This window comes from Rhodamnia argentea, chromosome 9 (assembly GCF_020921035.1).
Source record: "Rhodamnia argentea isolate NSW1041297 chromosome 9, ASM2092103v1, whole genome shotgun sequence".
NCBI lineage: Eukaryota > Viridiplantae > Streptophyta > Magnoliopsida > Myrtales > Myrtaceae > Rhodamnia > Rhodamnia argentea.
In genome coordinates, this window is record NC_063158.1 from 4,495,917 (window position 1) to 4,509,246 (window position 13,330).

Consider the following 13,330-nt stretch of genomic DNA (forward strand, 5'->3'; position numbering starts at 1 on the left):
ATAAGTCCACGCGAACGACCTTAGTTGAAGAAATAGGAAGCACCAATTCATGCGCACCAATTGTTTCAGTAAGTGAGTCCAGGAACGTTACTTGTTCCCAAATGACGAGGCGGACCACAATCCCGTCTGGCCATGAAGCAATTCGCATGCGCACGTTGCCACGCAAGGTTGACCAATTCCCAAATGTTGCCACATACTTTCTACTACATAAATTATATGTCGCGGTCTAACCATAATGCCATCGAGTCATCGTCAACCTGTTTAGCTACAATCTCTAAAGTACATCAAATAGATAATTTTATTTGGCAATCCTTTGAACAAATCTCTTCCATTCTTTTCAACCTATGCACAAATATTACGCTTCCTAAAAATTTGCAAAATAAAAGCGAGGGGCAGGAATTGAATTAGAATTCCTCAAATAACGGTCAGCTGCGGGAACCCCAGCGGCGGGTGCGGGGACAACGGCGACAGCGGGGGGACGTTGAACATCCCCTTCACTTCTCCCTCCAAGAACGAAGTCCAGTTCGACGGCGCCTCCGCGCGGTACCCGCCGGATTGTGGCGCCGCCAACTTCTCTCTCTTAGCCACGGCTTCGGCCTCCTCCTCGCGGCGCCGCTTCTTGTGATCCCTCGAAGCCATGGGCTCGGACTTGCCGGCTTCGAGCGGGAAGTTGAGGATCGCCTTGGAGCCGCGGAGCCTGAAGGCGGCTCTGTCGTACGCCCTCGCCGCCTCGATGGCGGTGTCGTAGGTGCCGAGCCAGACGCGCGAGCCCTTCCGGTTCGGGTCCCGGATCTCCGCCGCATACTTCCCCCACGGTCTCTGGCGGACTCCCCTGTAGTGGCGGTGGTCCTCCTCCAGCGCGGGCGCCTCGACCTCCGCTGACGGCGCCCGGTCCCCATTGCCGAACTGGAGCCACTCCACCTTGTTGGGGAGCGAGATCTTCAGCGATGGCTTCCGGCTCGCTTGGCTCGAGCCGCCCTGCAGCGAGCTGCTGGCGGTCGAAACCAAAGGCTTCGATTCGAACTCAAAGAAGCCGCTCGAGTCCCGGTTCGAGGAGAAGCTCGAAAACGACTCCGGTGCAGTGAGGTCGATGATCTGAGGCTTGGCCTCGAACTCGAAGAGGTCGGCGGGGTTGTGAATCGGAACCGAACTCATATCAAAGTTGAAGATATCGGAGTCGGGGAAGCAATCCAGCTCCGAGACAGCGATGGTCGAGTGGGAGCTCGAGTTCTGGGTGCGAACGGAGTCCGATCGCGAGTACCCGAGCTCAGGTTCCTTGCCAGCTCCATCGGCCCAATAAGCCTCGGCGCAACTGAGGAAGCCGCCGGGGTAAGCGGTCGCGACCGGAGAGGACTCGCCGAGCAGGAGCTGCTTGATGAGCTGAAGCTTGTTGGAGACTTCGCTCGACGCATTGGAGGAGGAGGAGGAGGACGACGACGCCATTTTTCTCGACGCAAAGCTGTGCGTTCGACGAAGTGCGAGAGAGAGAGAGAGAGTGAGTGATGAACTCGAGACCTTTTTTAGTTTGGACTCTTCTTCTTCTTCTTCGGAGAAGCTTTGGAATTTGCCAATGGAAGCTCTGGAAGCTCTGGAGACCTGAGAGTTCGGAAAAGATGAGAAGGGGATGAGGGTATTTATAGAGGGTCTCGGTTTCACATTTTGAACAGTGACTTTCCCGGTTGGTTCTGAGGAAAGGCACTGCTTTTAGTTCCTTCTTCTTCCTTCCAACCATATTATATTCCCACCCCTCCCAAAAAAATATTCTCTGTTTCGAATCTTAACGCAGCCCGTAGCGATGGATTTTGCCGTAATTCCGGTGCCAAGAAAGATTATCCCGTATAGTGTTATAACTGCATTGTATCGCGATGTATCGCAATCCTTTCGGTAAAAATTACCATATGCTAAAAAAAAACTTGGACCGAAGAGAATTTTTCAAATGACTGCGGCGATCGTGAAGACGCTGAATAGATAGTAGAAATCGTAGCATCCTTTTCACGGCCCTAACTTTTAAAAAAAAAAATGCTATGTCAAACAATCTCGAAACGTCCGGACATACAAACACCAGCGATTCGACACTGAATTGTGATCGACTTTTGAGTTCATAAGAATTAGAAAGCTGAATTTACGGTTCGGTCAAATATTAAGTTTTGTTGGTCAACAAAGATACGTCGTGAAAATCACCCTTTATACGGCTTAATTTCGGGAGATCCAAATAATGTCCGAGGTATGTAGTAATTTCCTTATTTGCTCGAGAGTGTGTTGGGATATGCTTTTGTAGAATTGATTATATAATAATCGTCGTGTGATGGTAAAATTGACAAAAGGAAAAAAATAACAATCGATTATAAATCATTGCGGGATTCACTTTTTTTTTTTCTAAATTGTAGGTCACGTTTCTAATCTGGACCGTTGGATCGCCCCCACTGTTGAAAGTCAAAAGGGGACCCCCCTCAACGGGTCTAATTTGTTGGGAGCAGATAATTACATCAGGTTTTGTCCCTTTCTCGCACAAAGTTTCTATTCTACGGGTCTCTCTCTGCATCTCTGCAACTCACATATCTTCCTGGAAACTCCTCCCTCTCGAAAGGAAGGGCGAGGTTTGTCCGATGGATAATGTTATTAAATTGGAGGGAAAATCGATGTGCATTGGCTGGTGATACGTTCTATGAGGACGAGGACAGAGGAGACAAAAAGGTTGAGGAGAGGGAACGTAGGATTTGGTCGTAAAGGAGGGGTTTTTCGGTTCACAAGGTAACTTGCCTAAGGATCAAAGCTATCCATTCCGTGTTCTTGTTCTGTTTCTAGAACGTCGAGAAAGCCAGAGGGATGCTGCCAGGGGCGCACACAACATGCTCCAGGAAAAACACGAAGTGTCGGATAATTGTGCGTCGAGGTTGTTTGGTTGGATGATGCGTTTTGTCTTGTTGCTGATCTTTCAATGGGGATGGACTCCATTGCAGCAGGTAACGTTCGAGGGTCGTTGAGACTTCGTCTTGCTTAATCTTGACCGAGGAAAATGTGAACATGGGCTCTTGGGAATGTGTGGTTTGATTTGTTCAATCTGAAATGAAACGAAAGAGAGAGAGAGAGAGAGACGTTCCTTCTTCATTGAGGGTTTGAGGGTCTGAGACTTTTCCTTTTAAGCGTTTAAGCAGATTTATTCCCATGAAACCTCTGTCAAAATGCAGGGTAAAGATCTGGAAGTCTGGAAGAAAGCTGCCTCTGCGACCAAAACAACGGCAAACCAATGTCGTAGAGACCAAATCTTCCAACTTGGCTCCTTAGCTAAGCTACAGAACCGGCCAGAGGCCAAGAAACCGTTGGAGCAAGCTTGTGGCAAAAGAATGATTCTAATCCTTTTGTCTAACTCGAGCACAAGCATACCCCACAAAAAAAAAAAAAAAATTTGGCAGATTTCATGTCTCGCCCTGGTTGGGTCCCCTCGTGGAGTATAAGCAAAGCAAACCATGTTTCCTTGTCGGGCTCGCTTGTACTCAGCGTTTGAAGAGCGCTGGACAGGGAGAAGCGGTCAAAGGTTTCAGCTTTGTATAATTATAATTCGCAGTCTTTGGTCCATTTTCGAACATCCACCCTTCCTCAGCTACTCCCCCACAGCCAATATTAAATGCAGACAATAGCCATTAGGGGAGAGGCGAAAACAACCGAAGTCCAAGGATGAACCCAGTCCAAGAGCCAAGGCCAGTCTTAACAACCGTCCTGTTTATTTGAGTGGTTAGCTGGTTCCTCAATTGTTTAGTCTCTGTTTAGCAGTAGACAGACCCTGTAAATTAGTTCTTTCAAATCTTGCATTCAGTTTTTTCTTTTTAGGGTCAGATTTGTCGAGTAATCAGTGAGGATTGAGATTGCTAAAGTTACTGCAGTAGATATGTAGAATAGAATCTTGTCTGGGTTTGAGATTTGTATTGGAAGACGGTTTCAGCTACAGGGCTAAAAAATATGACTAAACAAACAGTACTCGGTCTCCATCATCAGGTAGTACATGTTGCTTTCTTTTCTGGTTAACCAATCGCCGTTCAAACTGTCTAGCTTCTTCATTTGCTCATAGCGACTTTTCTATGCCATGAGGAACCAAGAAAAGCAGTGCTAGTTTGAATCATTTGAGCGAAGCCGTTTGACTCGGTTCTATGCCCTCGGGTCTTCATCATGCCACTTGGTTCAAAGATGCAGGGTCGGGAGGCAATTAAGTTCTATCTACGACGACGAATCCGGTTCAGAGAGCTGCTAGTGCTCGTGACTCTGTTGTGCTGGTGAAAAGTGATGGCCGAACTAGTGCCTTGATTTCTTGGCAAACTACCCTGAACGTGCATCATGGATAAACATTGACGCTACCGCATGTACTTCGGAAAGAAAGGAGAGGGAATGCTCAACAAGTTTGGATGGAATCCGCGTCGGATGATGGACCGCAGAACTTACAGAAAATGCGAGAAATTAATATAGGCAGAGTCCGAAGTTAGTACTTCGATGCAAAATAGCAGCGTTTTGCTCTACTTCCATTCTGGAGCTTGCATGAGATTACTCATTTACCGTTCATACTGCATCCATATTCTACACCATTGCCAAAATCATCTCCATCGATTTGCAGGTCGGTCTCGTCTCAGTCCTCACCACCTCCTACTGTGATTTCAATTCAGAAAAATTTGGATAGATGGGAACAGAGTGAGAGACTCCAAGGAAATGAAAAGCTGTCTGATATGATATCTTGACACTTGCTTCTGGAACGCATCCATGTTTCGGCGGGCAAGAGCTTTCATTAACTTTCTCCCTGCAAACTTCAGCTGGCCCAGTTTAAGAACGTCAGCATAAGCCCATTGCTCTAGGGAAGCAAATCAAGTGGCTGACCAGGTCTCTGAGGCCCGCAGGGGAAATCCTCTCCCTAGCAATTGGATTTCTAATCATCCCGCAAGAATTTTATGGGACCTCATCAGTTCGGAGCCCCACGTTTTCTGGAATGCCGAACCCACTTGAGAAGTAATGAAAGGAGTTTCACAAAGGCCACAAAATGCTACCTCACAAATCCTGGGGGCCGAATCTCCTCAGACTCAGAGCTTTAGCATCACTTCCCTAAGGTTGTATATGCTCTCATCTATACACTTTGGGCATTTGCAAGTTCTATTATTGTCATGAGTCGAATGGGAAGCTTATTCACGGTGATTGCTGTGATTAGCACGAGAAACTGATCAGCGGAACCTGGTGCACATCTCCGTACAATCCGTGTAATATCGAAACCAACTTTAGTAGTTCAAAGCCCGAGTGGCTTGGAAGAATATGACATTCTCATCTGCCCGCCTGCTCCGACTTTGATGCTTGCTCCATGTAATAGAGCATTCCACAAGTCTACGAGCATCCTTTGCTACTTAACCTTTTGTAGTCGGCTTATTTGAAAGTAATTTTGTGATCGGTTGTTATGTCTTCTGCATGTCTTCTCTCCCGATCTAAAATGAGATTTAGATTTGGGTGCTGTTCTATTCCAATCTAGAAAGAGATCTTTGATTTACAAGGCGTTTTATGTGCCCTTTCAACCTATTGGAGTTCTTGTTGTCTCCAGACGGTAATGGTACCGGGGACGCCGAACATAGGTGCGCACCGCCTTTTGGCAAAGCCGTAGCTACTGCAAAATGAAATCTCGGCGTGTGTTCATCATTGATGTTGATGTGAGATTGGGTGATTGGCCACCGATTGCGTTTTGATGCAGCACCGTCTTTGTGGAATGAGCAAGAGTCTCTTCAAGGTGCATCAGGTTGATTTATCTTTCAAATTTGCTTGTTTTATTCGATTTGCATCTTCATTTTGAAATTATGTATCTCCGTTTGAAGTGAAATGAAAATTTTCCTTCCGACCAAAAAAATAAAAATAAAAATTGGCAGGCGATGTGCCTTAATTTGGTCAATTGGTTTTCCCGATTGAAAGTTGATGGTGCACCGAAATAAAGTCACACAAGACTATTGAATTGCATCGATCTGTTATCTTGGATTACACTACACTGCCAATGTAAAGTACTTTTTACACACGTAATCGTTAAAATGGAAACTCTTATCTGCTAATGGAATGTACTCATTTCTTGTTTCAGTTTTTCGTTTTGTTGCCTCCGTTTTGCATCAGTGGCTTGGTGAATTGCAGTTCGTGGGCAATGTTTGTACACTTTTTTACCTCGTGTGTTGGCATAAGCGACAATTTTACTGTTCGATGATATTATTGAATGAGCTCGTACATTTGCGACAAAATGAGTGCCATTAGAACAGCTTTTCCACCCCAGATACGAGTGATGTACCTTACATAAAACCCATAAAGCCACTGGACATGGTTCAATTATCTTTGATCGAGAATTCGATTATGAAAAATTGGCTTGGACGTACTATTATTAGAAGCGCCGACTGATTGTATTGTTACAGCTCAACACACTTTCAAACACAATTCGAAGTTCATAAAATGTTGTAAATCTATTTCCAAAAAAATATATATATACATAGTATGACGAACGGTTAGAAGTTAAATTACTTAATGCCGATGAGAATAAACATGGACATTAAGTTGTTCATTCTACATTCCCTTAAACCTTCGCTAGATACATTTGCTTGCTTTTTAAACTACAAAGTCCGACCAAAAAATGAACAATGAAAAGCTACAAAGAGCCAATAAAATGAAATTCACAACTCCCTGCAAATTCATAATCTTTACATCGGGCGGACTTTTTATATTTGCTGTGGATGGTTCTTGCACTTTAGGCCCAAAAGATTTTTAAAAATAGGGGTAGGCCCATTACGGGCCTCGTGCCGACCCGGCCCAGTCTTCTACAACTCCCTCTTTTTTTGTTTGTTGTTCTTTTTAATGTTCTCTTTGAGGGCAACGCCGGCCATCTACTTTGGAGAACTTCCTCCTCTCCTTTCTCGCGCGAGAAATCCATGGAACCGGCGGCTCCTCCGGCGCCGGAGAATCTAACCGGTGAAGGAACTTCCGGCTCGACAGTATTCTCCGACCAGGCTGAGGTATGCCTCTCTCTCCCCGACGCCCCGCCTCGATTAGGAAGATTACATCGCGTCCGTGACAAAATCAACGCCGCAATCGCAAAGGCGGTGGCCCATCCCGACGAGAAACGGCCTTACTGTGCGGTTCCAGCCGAATACGCTCTTAGAGCCGTGGTGCTACAGCCTCGCTCGGTGGAGTACTCGCCATTTTCCGCGGGAAGTCGCTCTAGGATATGGCGATGCGGAAGTGGTCGCAGAGTGCAAGCCAGGACTGGTTATCAATGACCCCTGTGGATTCTCTAGATGACGTTATGGACGAGAGCTATCGAAAGTTGCCAGCGCCGGTTGAGGAAATTGATTTGGAATTCGCATTTAGCGACTATCAAGGATACCGAGGGTCCAAATGGGAAGGCCGATGAAGCGACTCGCACTGAAGAAGAGCAAAACAAGGGCGCTCGAACGGGGCTGGTTCATTTTAACTAGTTCATCATTTGGGAACGAGGCTAAAGAACTTGGTGAAAGGACGGAATTGGAGGAAGTGTTTTGGGAGGAAAGAACTGCTCAGGGTTGTAGTTTCGGATCTCCTTAATCATTTCGGGACCATAGGGGTACCTTGGCTTAGGTTTCATGTGCTGCTCGCCATACTCTGGGCCAGGACCCATGATGAGTCATGGGAGTACTTCCCTTGTCCCTCAATCGGATTCGACAAGAAGACCCGTGTGCAGTTAGTTTTTGGATCCCAAATCTCTTAGGAAGCATGCTCTGGAAGAGTACGTGCTGGACTTTGCAAAGTCGAAGAAGCCCGATACAATGGACAATGGCCGAGCTGATAATTAAGTTTCCTGGAAGGTTCTCGAAGATCAATCAGAAGGCCAAGGCGAAAACAGCCACGTCCCTGCTGTAGCACGCCTTTCGCGTTGTTGCTGGTTCATCTCCAATGACTCCAAGCACAAACAGAGCCTAGAAAGAGACTGATAACACAGGTTGTGTCATTTTGATGAGGTCCTGAAATTTGCTTTGAATGAAATATATAGCAGCCAGGTCCAGGATGGTACTCTTTTCTATTGTGGATAAAAGTCCTCCTGCCGTGTATCTGGTGCTTAGAAGAGATCCAGCTTCTCGAAATACTCAAATTCTTGGAGCACGTAGATTCTAGTTGCAGAGCAAACAACAAGATTGAGAAGATTGACAGCTACTTCGATGATATTAAAAATATGCTGAGGTTGGAAATGAAGAATCAGATCCTTCTCGATGATGATGGCATGTATTTTGTCACGCCGGATGGTCTCCTGCTAGGTGAGTCTCCAATTTCTTGCATATCATTGCTGCCCGCTTTGGCCCAACCTCTTATGGCTATTTGCTTTTCTGGCTACTTTAGGATTTTTCAAACAAATAAGGATGGAAAGATTGGTATGAGCTATTCGAAGAGAAATTGTAGGAAGGTTTGAAAGTTATCAAGACGCTTCGGGAGAAATGTCATGGCCTGCAGCTTCTTTGTAACAAGAGAAATGAGCTTTTGCATGATGAAGCAGCTCTGGTTGCTCAAATGCTCAAAAACAAAAATATTTTTGAAACTGTGTGTACCCTACTTGGTATTGCAAATCAGCACCATCGATGTTCTTACATTGCAAAAAGACAGCTCAAGTAGAGAGACTATGACATAAGTTTACGGTCACTACCGCAGTTGATTGTCGGACCCTATCGATCCCTCTACTCATCCCATTTGTGCAAGTGAATAATGCGTCTTCTGATCCAGTGTCATTTTCTTGATTTTGTTGGATAACTTGCATATACCAAACGTCAATGCCTCTGTTTTAGGAAAAATCTGAATATTGTGCCATGAAATATGTTATTAAGAAGTCCAGTGCTGTAACTGAAGTGGATTTTATGGACACTGAGTACTTATGGATTGCTAACAGTGAAGGCTTTGAAAGTCGATTTTGATTGACTAGTTTGTGTCAAAGTCTTTCGAGGACTAATGAGACGTGGAGTTCATATGTTCTACATTTCTAGAGAACTTTGTGGATATAAACTCACATAAGAAGCATATTGTAAGCAATCATTTGAATAACCACCAAACCAAGGGTCTGTTTTGCCTCAAATCATTAATCCTGCTTCAGCTGAGATGATTTTTAACCACTGTTGGGAGCCCTTGGATGTTTTAGCGGAGCTAGAAATTCTTAACCACAATCCCCTGGATGGCCAACTTCTAGCTAGTGTATGCTCTCCACCTTCTATGTGGTTGACTGATGAGAAGTCTCGGCTTAAAGAGCTCCCAAAGAAAATTCACCATAGATTTGCGGAGTTGATAATGTATGGCTATGTTGTTGAGATTTATCTTAAAAGGGTTTTTTGGTTTAGAGAGGAAGAATTAGAACGCACTTCTTAAGTACGATTATATTTTGTAAATTGTCAAAAGGTTCAGAACTAAATCGACACAATTAAAATGCTCGCTATTGAATCGATAGCCAGCGACGGGTTTAAAACCTTTTAGTTAATTGTCTCATCTAAACATCTAATCCTCATGCCTAGAAGGTTTTTTGCTTTCGTATAGACGTCTATTTGATTACAATGCAAATACGAATTCGCAATTACGGACGACGAAGTTGATGTATTTTCAGCTAATTTATTTTCCCTTTATTTTTAATGATTGGCAGAAATTCAAGTATCTATCCAAGAAAAAAAAAATAACCCTTCCTGCCAAAAGATTCAAAGACCTGTATATATCAAACTGATTTACAGAAGAATATGATCAATTACAAGTGGTTGTCTTAATGTGTCACTTAAACCACTCGGTAATGCGTTGTGGGCCTTCTGGCAACCCACCAAGTCACCAACCATCATTGTAAATTTGCTTATGTGGATAAAGACCAACCATTAAAAAAAAAAATTAGTTTGGCTACGACACTATACATTAGAAATAGACTTTCCCATGTCGGATCGAATTAATACATGTCTTATTTTATTTTTTTTCAAATCCGTGTCACGAAAAGGGGGTAATCGTCAAAAAAATTCTTGAACATCTTGTACGTCAATCTCTCTTTGCCGTCTTTCGACACCCACTCAAAGTCGCGAGCTGTATTACCACGGGGTAGCGAAGGTAGTAAAGTTCCACCTTGATGCTTCCTCGCTCTCTCCAAGTCTTGCGATGGATAATTGATCCGTGGCTTAGCCCTGATGGCACGGCGTACGGGGTGTTTCTTTGAAGTCGCCTTTGCTATGATTACTTCTTGTCGTGGTTTTTGTATGAGTGCGTTTCACCGGTGAGTTTGCGTGGGATTCAGCGTAAGCTCTGGCCCCCGGTCCATGGTATCTACGGTTGGTTTTCGTTGAAGATGCTGTGCATAGAATGCATGAACTTGCGCCATAGTTTGATTGCGAAAATCTTGAGTGGGAGCCCTGTTCTAGAATCTCTAGTGATCTGCTGTCGGTGGAGCATAGATGACGTCGAGATAGAATCGACTGCCTTGAGAGAGTTGGTGATTGATGATTATTCTGTTAATATTCTTAGACCCTCAAAGCTTAAAACTTTCGGCTCCTCGTTTGCTTGTGCTGCGTCTGCTGGGTGGTTTGTCTTACTGGAACTTCATTACATTAGAGGAAAGTTCTTCCCTGGTTGAGGGTGAGCTTGATCTTGTCCTGCGCTTCAGTTATTGCTGTCCTTATTCAAACTACCTCGGCATGTTGCGCTATCTTCTCCATCAACTGTGTCATTTTTCTAAAGTCACTATAGGGAGCTGGTGCTTCCAGGTGCAAGTCATTTGCTTGATTGAGAAATTTTCTTCCTGCATTTCAGTTTTCTCATGGTCCTTCAAGATAATATGTAAGTAGTTGAGGACCGCTTGTATTTGTGCTAAGGGTGCTTTCCGAGGTGTGAAGTGGCAGAAGGGATTTCAGAATATTTCCTAATGGCTATTTTGCCGGTACCGGGAGTATCTCATTTTTTTCCTCTTGTGAGGAGTAAGATTAAGTCTCTTATACTACATGACCTATAATGCACATCTAATTGATGCTTGGGGTGCGGTGCTTTTATATATGGTCATTGTTTTCTAGTAGGTTTGATGTACCGGTCATTTCTTCTTCCACTACCGTGAGCTTTTCTCTTGCTCATTATATCTTCTTCAGTAGGTCAATGTGCAAAGATTGCTCTATAGTCTATCGCTTTTCTTGATTTTAAGGAATTTAGTTCCATCTTTTAGTGAAATATTTGTCCTCATGATCGTCAATAGTGCTAAACCAGTCACATCATTCATTAGTTTTGACTAAATCTTGAATCATTCCGTGATACTCGCCGGGCATTACTAGAGTGCCACCTGCCATTCTAATTACTTAAAACTAAGGTAACTGACTTGCGAATGCAAATTAAAAAGGTGTGCTTTTCCTATTAGCACATTTTATTTTTTTCTGTGGAACTAGAAGCCAAAAAATAGCTCTAACTCCATGTGTTTATGCGGCTTTATCCATGTTCCATTTTCTTTGTAGGTTCTATCAGTTATGCGGGGGAATGGACTGCTTCTTCGACTGCCTTCTTCAACATCAAAATGGCAGAATCTTACACTGCATACACCATTTAGTAAATTTAAGGTCCAGGGGATTGCAAACTTGCTAGAAAGTTCGCCCCACTTGGAAAAGTTTATTGTACACACAGGACCAGCATCTTTAAATTTGAGGTATGAATCGTCTTTAACTACTGCTTGTGCTTGAGTAAGATAGTGGATTTGTTCATAAAAGGCAGCTCTTTTCTTTCTCATTCGTGCTTTTTAACAAGAGAAGCACTGCCGCATTGCCTGTTTTAGAAACAATTGCAATTTGCAATTCGACCGTTTCTCCAGGTTATCATAGAAAAATCGGGACACTAGTGAACATCCACCCGCCCAGACTCATGCATACACAAAGTGATAGTGAATGGACTACCCTATTGCTTACAATGAGAGCACTGATTCATTCAATTTTCCACAAATCTAAGTGTGACGGGAGGTAGATAAGTAACTTTAGTGCTTTCCACAGAAGTTGCTTCCATGTTTTCGTTGCATCTATTTGTCATCTATATTTAAGTGGGTTACATAACATGGGTGATGTTTATTTGCACTTCAGGTTGGCAAGGAATTTCTGGACTTTTTGTCTTTGATGAAGAGAAATTTTGGCGTTCACAAAAGAAGTTTCCATGTGTGGCAAATCATCTTAGTAGTATTGATATTGTTGGGTTCAGTTCCGATTGTTTTGGCTTGAAAAATGTGCTTTCCCTGCTTATGTTTCTTCTCGAGGAGACAATTGTGCTAAGAGAAGATGACCATCAACGGTGAGGTGCCCAAAGTTGATCCGGAGGTACCTACAGAAGCAATTAGCTCTTGGATTCTGCTTGGAGTGACCGAACTTTTAGCCTGCCACCCAAAAGCTTCAAAAAAAGCTGAACTTATAGTTAATTATCCTTCCAAGGGAAGCCCTGCCAAAAGCGTATACAAGTTTTGAGTTCATAGATTTTATTTGGATATGTGCGGCTTGCTGAAGCGACAAATCTGCTTGTTCCTATTCGCTCATTCTTGACAGCACCGGAGCTGTGGGAGTTATGGCGGTATACTCTTATTTGCAAATATGCTTATTTTACCTTTCTTTCTTAAGTTGTCTAGTTGAAATTCTTTGGACCACTTAATTTAAACAGTGTAATATTGCCGTTTCGGGTGATTTAACTTATGAAACGACTTGTCTGACAAATTGTTCTGTGCATCTCATGGCTTAGGTTCGCTCTTATAACAGGAACAATGGTGCATTGCTGGTACCTGCGCTCCTTTCCCGGCGACGCACCCAGAAAATGTGAGCAAATATAGTGGAATCTGTTTGTGTTTGAAACTAGTAAGTATCTCTCCATTTCCATTCAGTATATGTTTCCCAATCTCTAATAAGCAATCTCTCTTAATCTGTTCTTCTCTCAGCTGAAAATGGGATGCGTTAGCATTTCTAAGTAAGGCTGAGGTGCATTAGTCACTTTGAAGAAAGCAAGGATGGTGACAACAAGAATCCCCATATTCCTTCTTTTGAGAGAACTATTCGACTAATATTGCACATCCTATTCAGTCCTAAGTTTTTAATTTTATGAATTTAGTTGTAAATTTTTTTCGTGGTTTTGTTGACATAGCTATCGGGCATCCTAGATGGACGAATTTTGCAATAATTTTTTTTAGTTTTTTGTGATTTCTTACTTTTCTTTTCTTTTTCTTTTTTCACCGATTCAAAATAATTTGTCAAAATCGCTCACGTTAGCGCCATCAATTGCACGTAGAACGGCTGTTGGCGATGTCAGATTTTTCTAGCCAAAATTTACTGACAGAACTAGATTGAAAAATTATCAA

General features: G+C 43.5%; 1 protein-coding gene and 1 long non-coding RNA gene across 3 annotated transcripts; one reads left to right on the forward strand and one right to left on the reverse strand.

The window, feature by feature from the left end:
- Window positions 1-280: 280 nt before the first annotated feature.
- On the reverse strand, window positions 281-1,500 carry LOC115737077 (ethylene-responsive transcription factor 5-like). The gene has a single exon (XM_030669036.2). It carries the CDS (start codon window positions 1,441-1,443, stop codon window positions 415-417), a length of 1,029 nt encoding a protein of 342 aa, XP_030524896.1. The 5' UTR covers window positions 1,444-1,500; the 3' UTR covers window positions 281-414.
- A 9,289-nt stretch (window positions 1,501-10,789) lies between these two features.
- Window positions 10,790-12,665, forward strand: LOC125316530. 2 transcript variants are annotated; one of them, XR_007199670.1, is made up of 4 exons: window positions 10,790-10,806; window positions 10,872-11,353; window positions 11,466-11,653; window positions 12,078-12,665. It is a non-coding gene; the product is annotated as an uncharacterized LOC125316530 (long non-coding RNA). The 2 variants fall into 2 exon arrangements; XR_007199669.1 differs by having other exon boundaries at window positions 10,872-11,653.
- Window positions 12,666-13,330: the final 665 nt, after the last annotated feature.

Coding starts and splice junctions, on each gene's coding strand:
- LOC115737077 (XM_030669036.2), bottom strand. CDS start 1,443: ATGGCGTCGTCGTCCTCCTCCTCCTCCTCCAATGCGTCGAGCGAAGTC.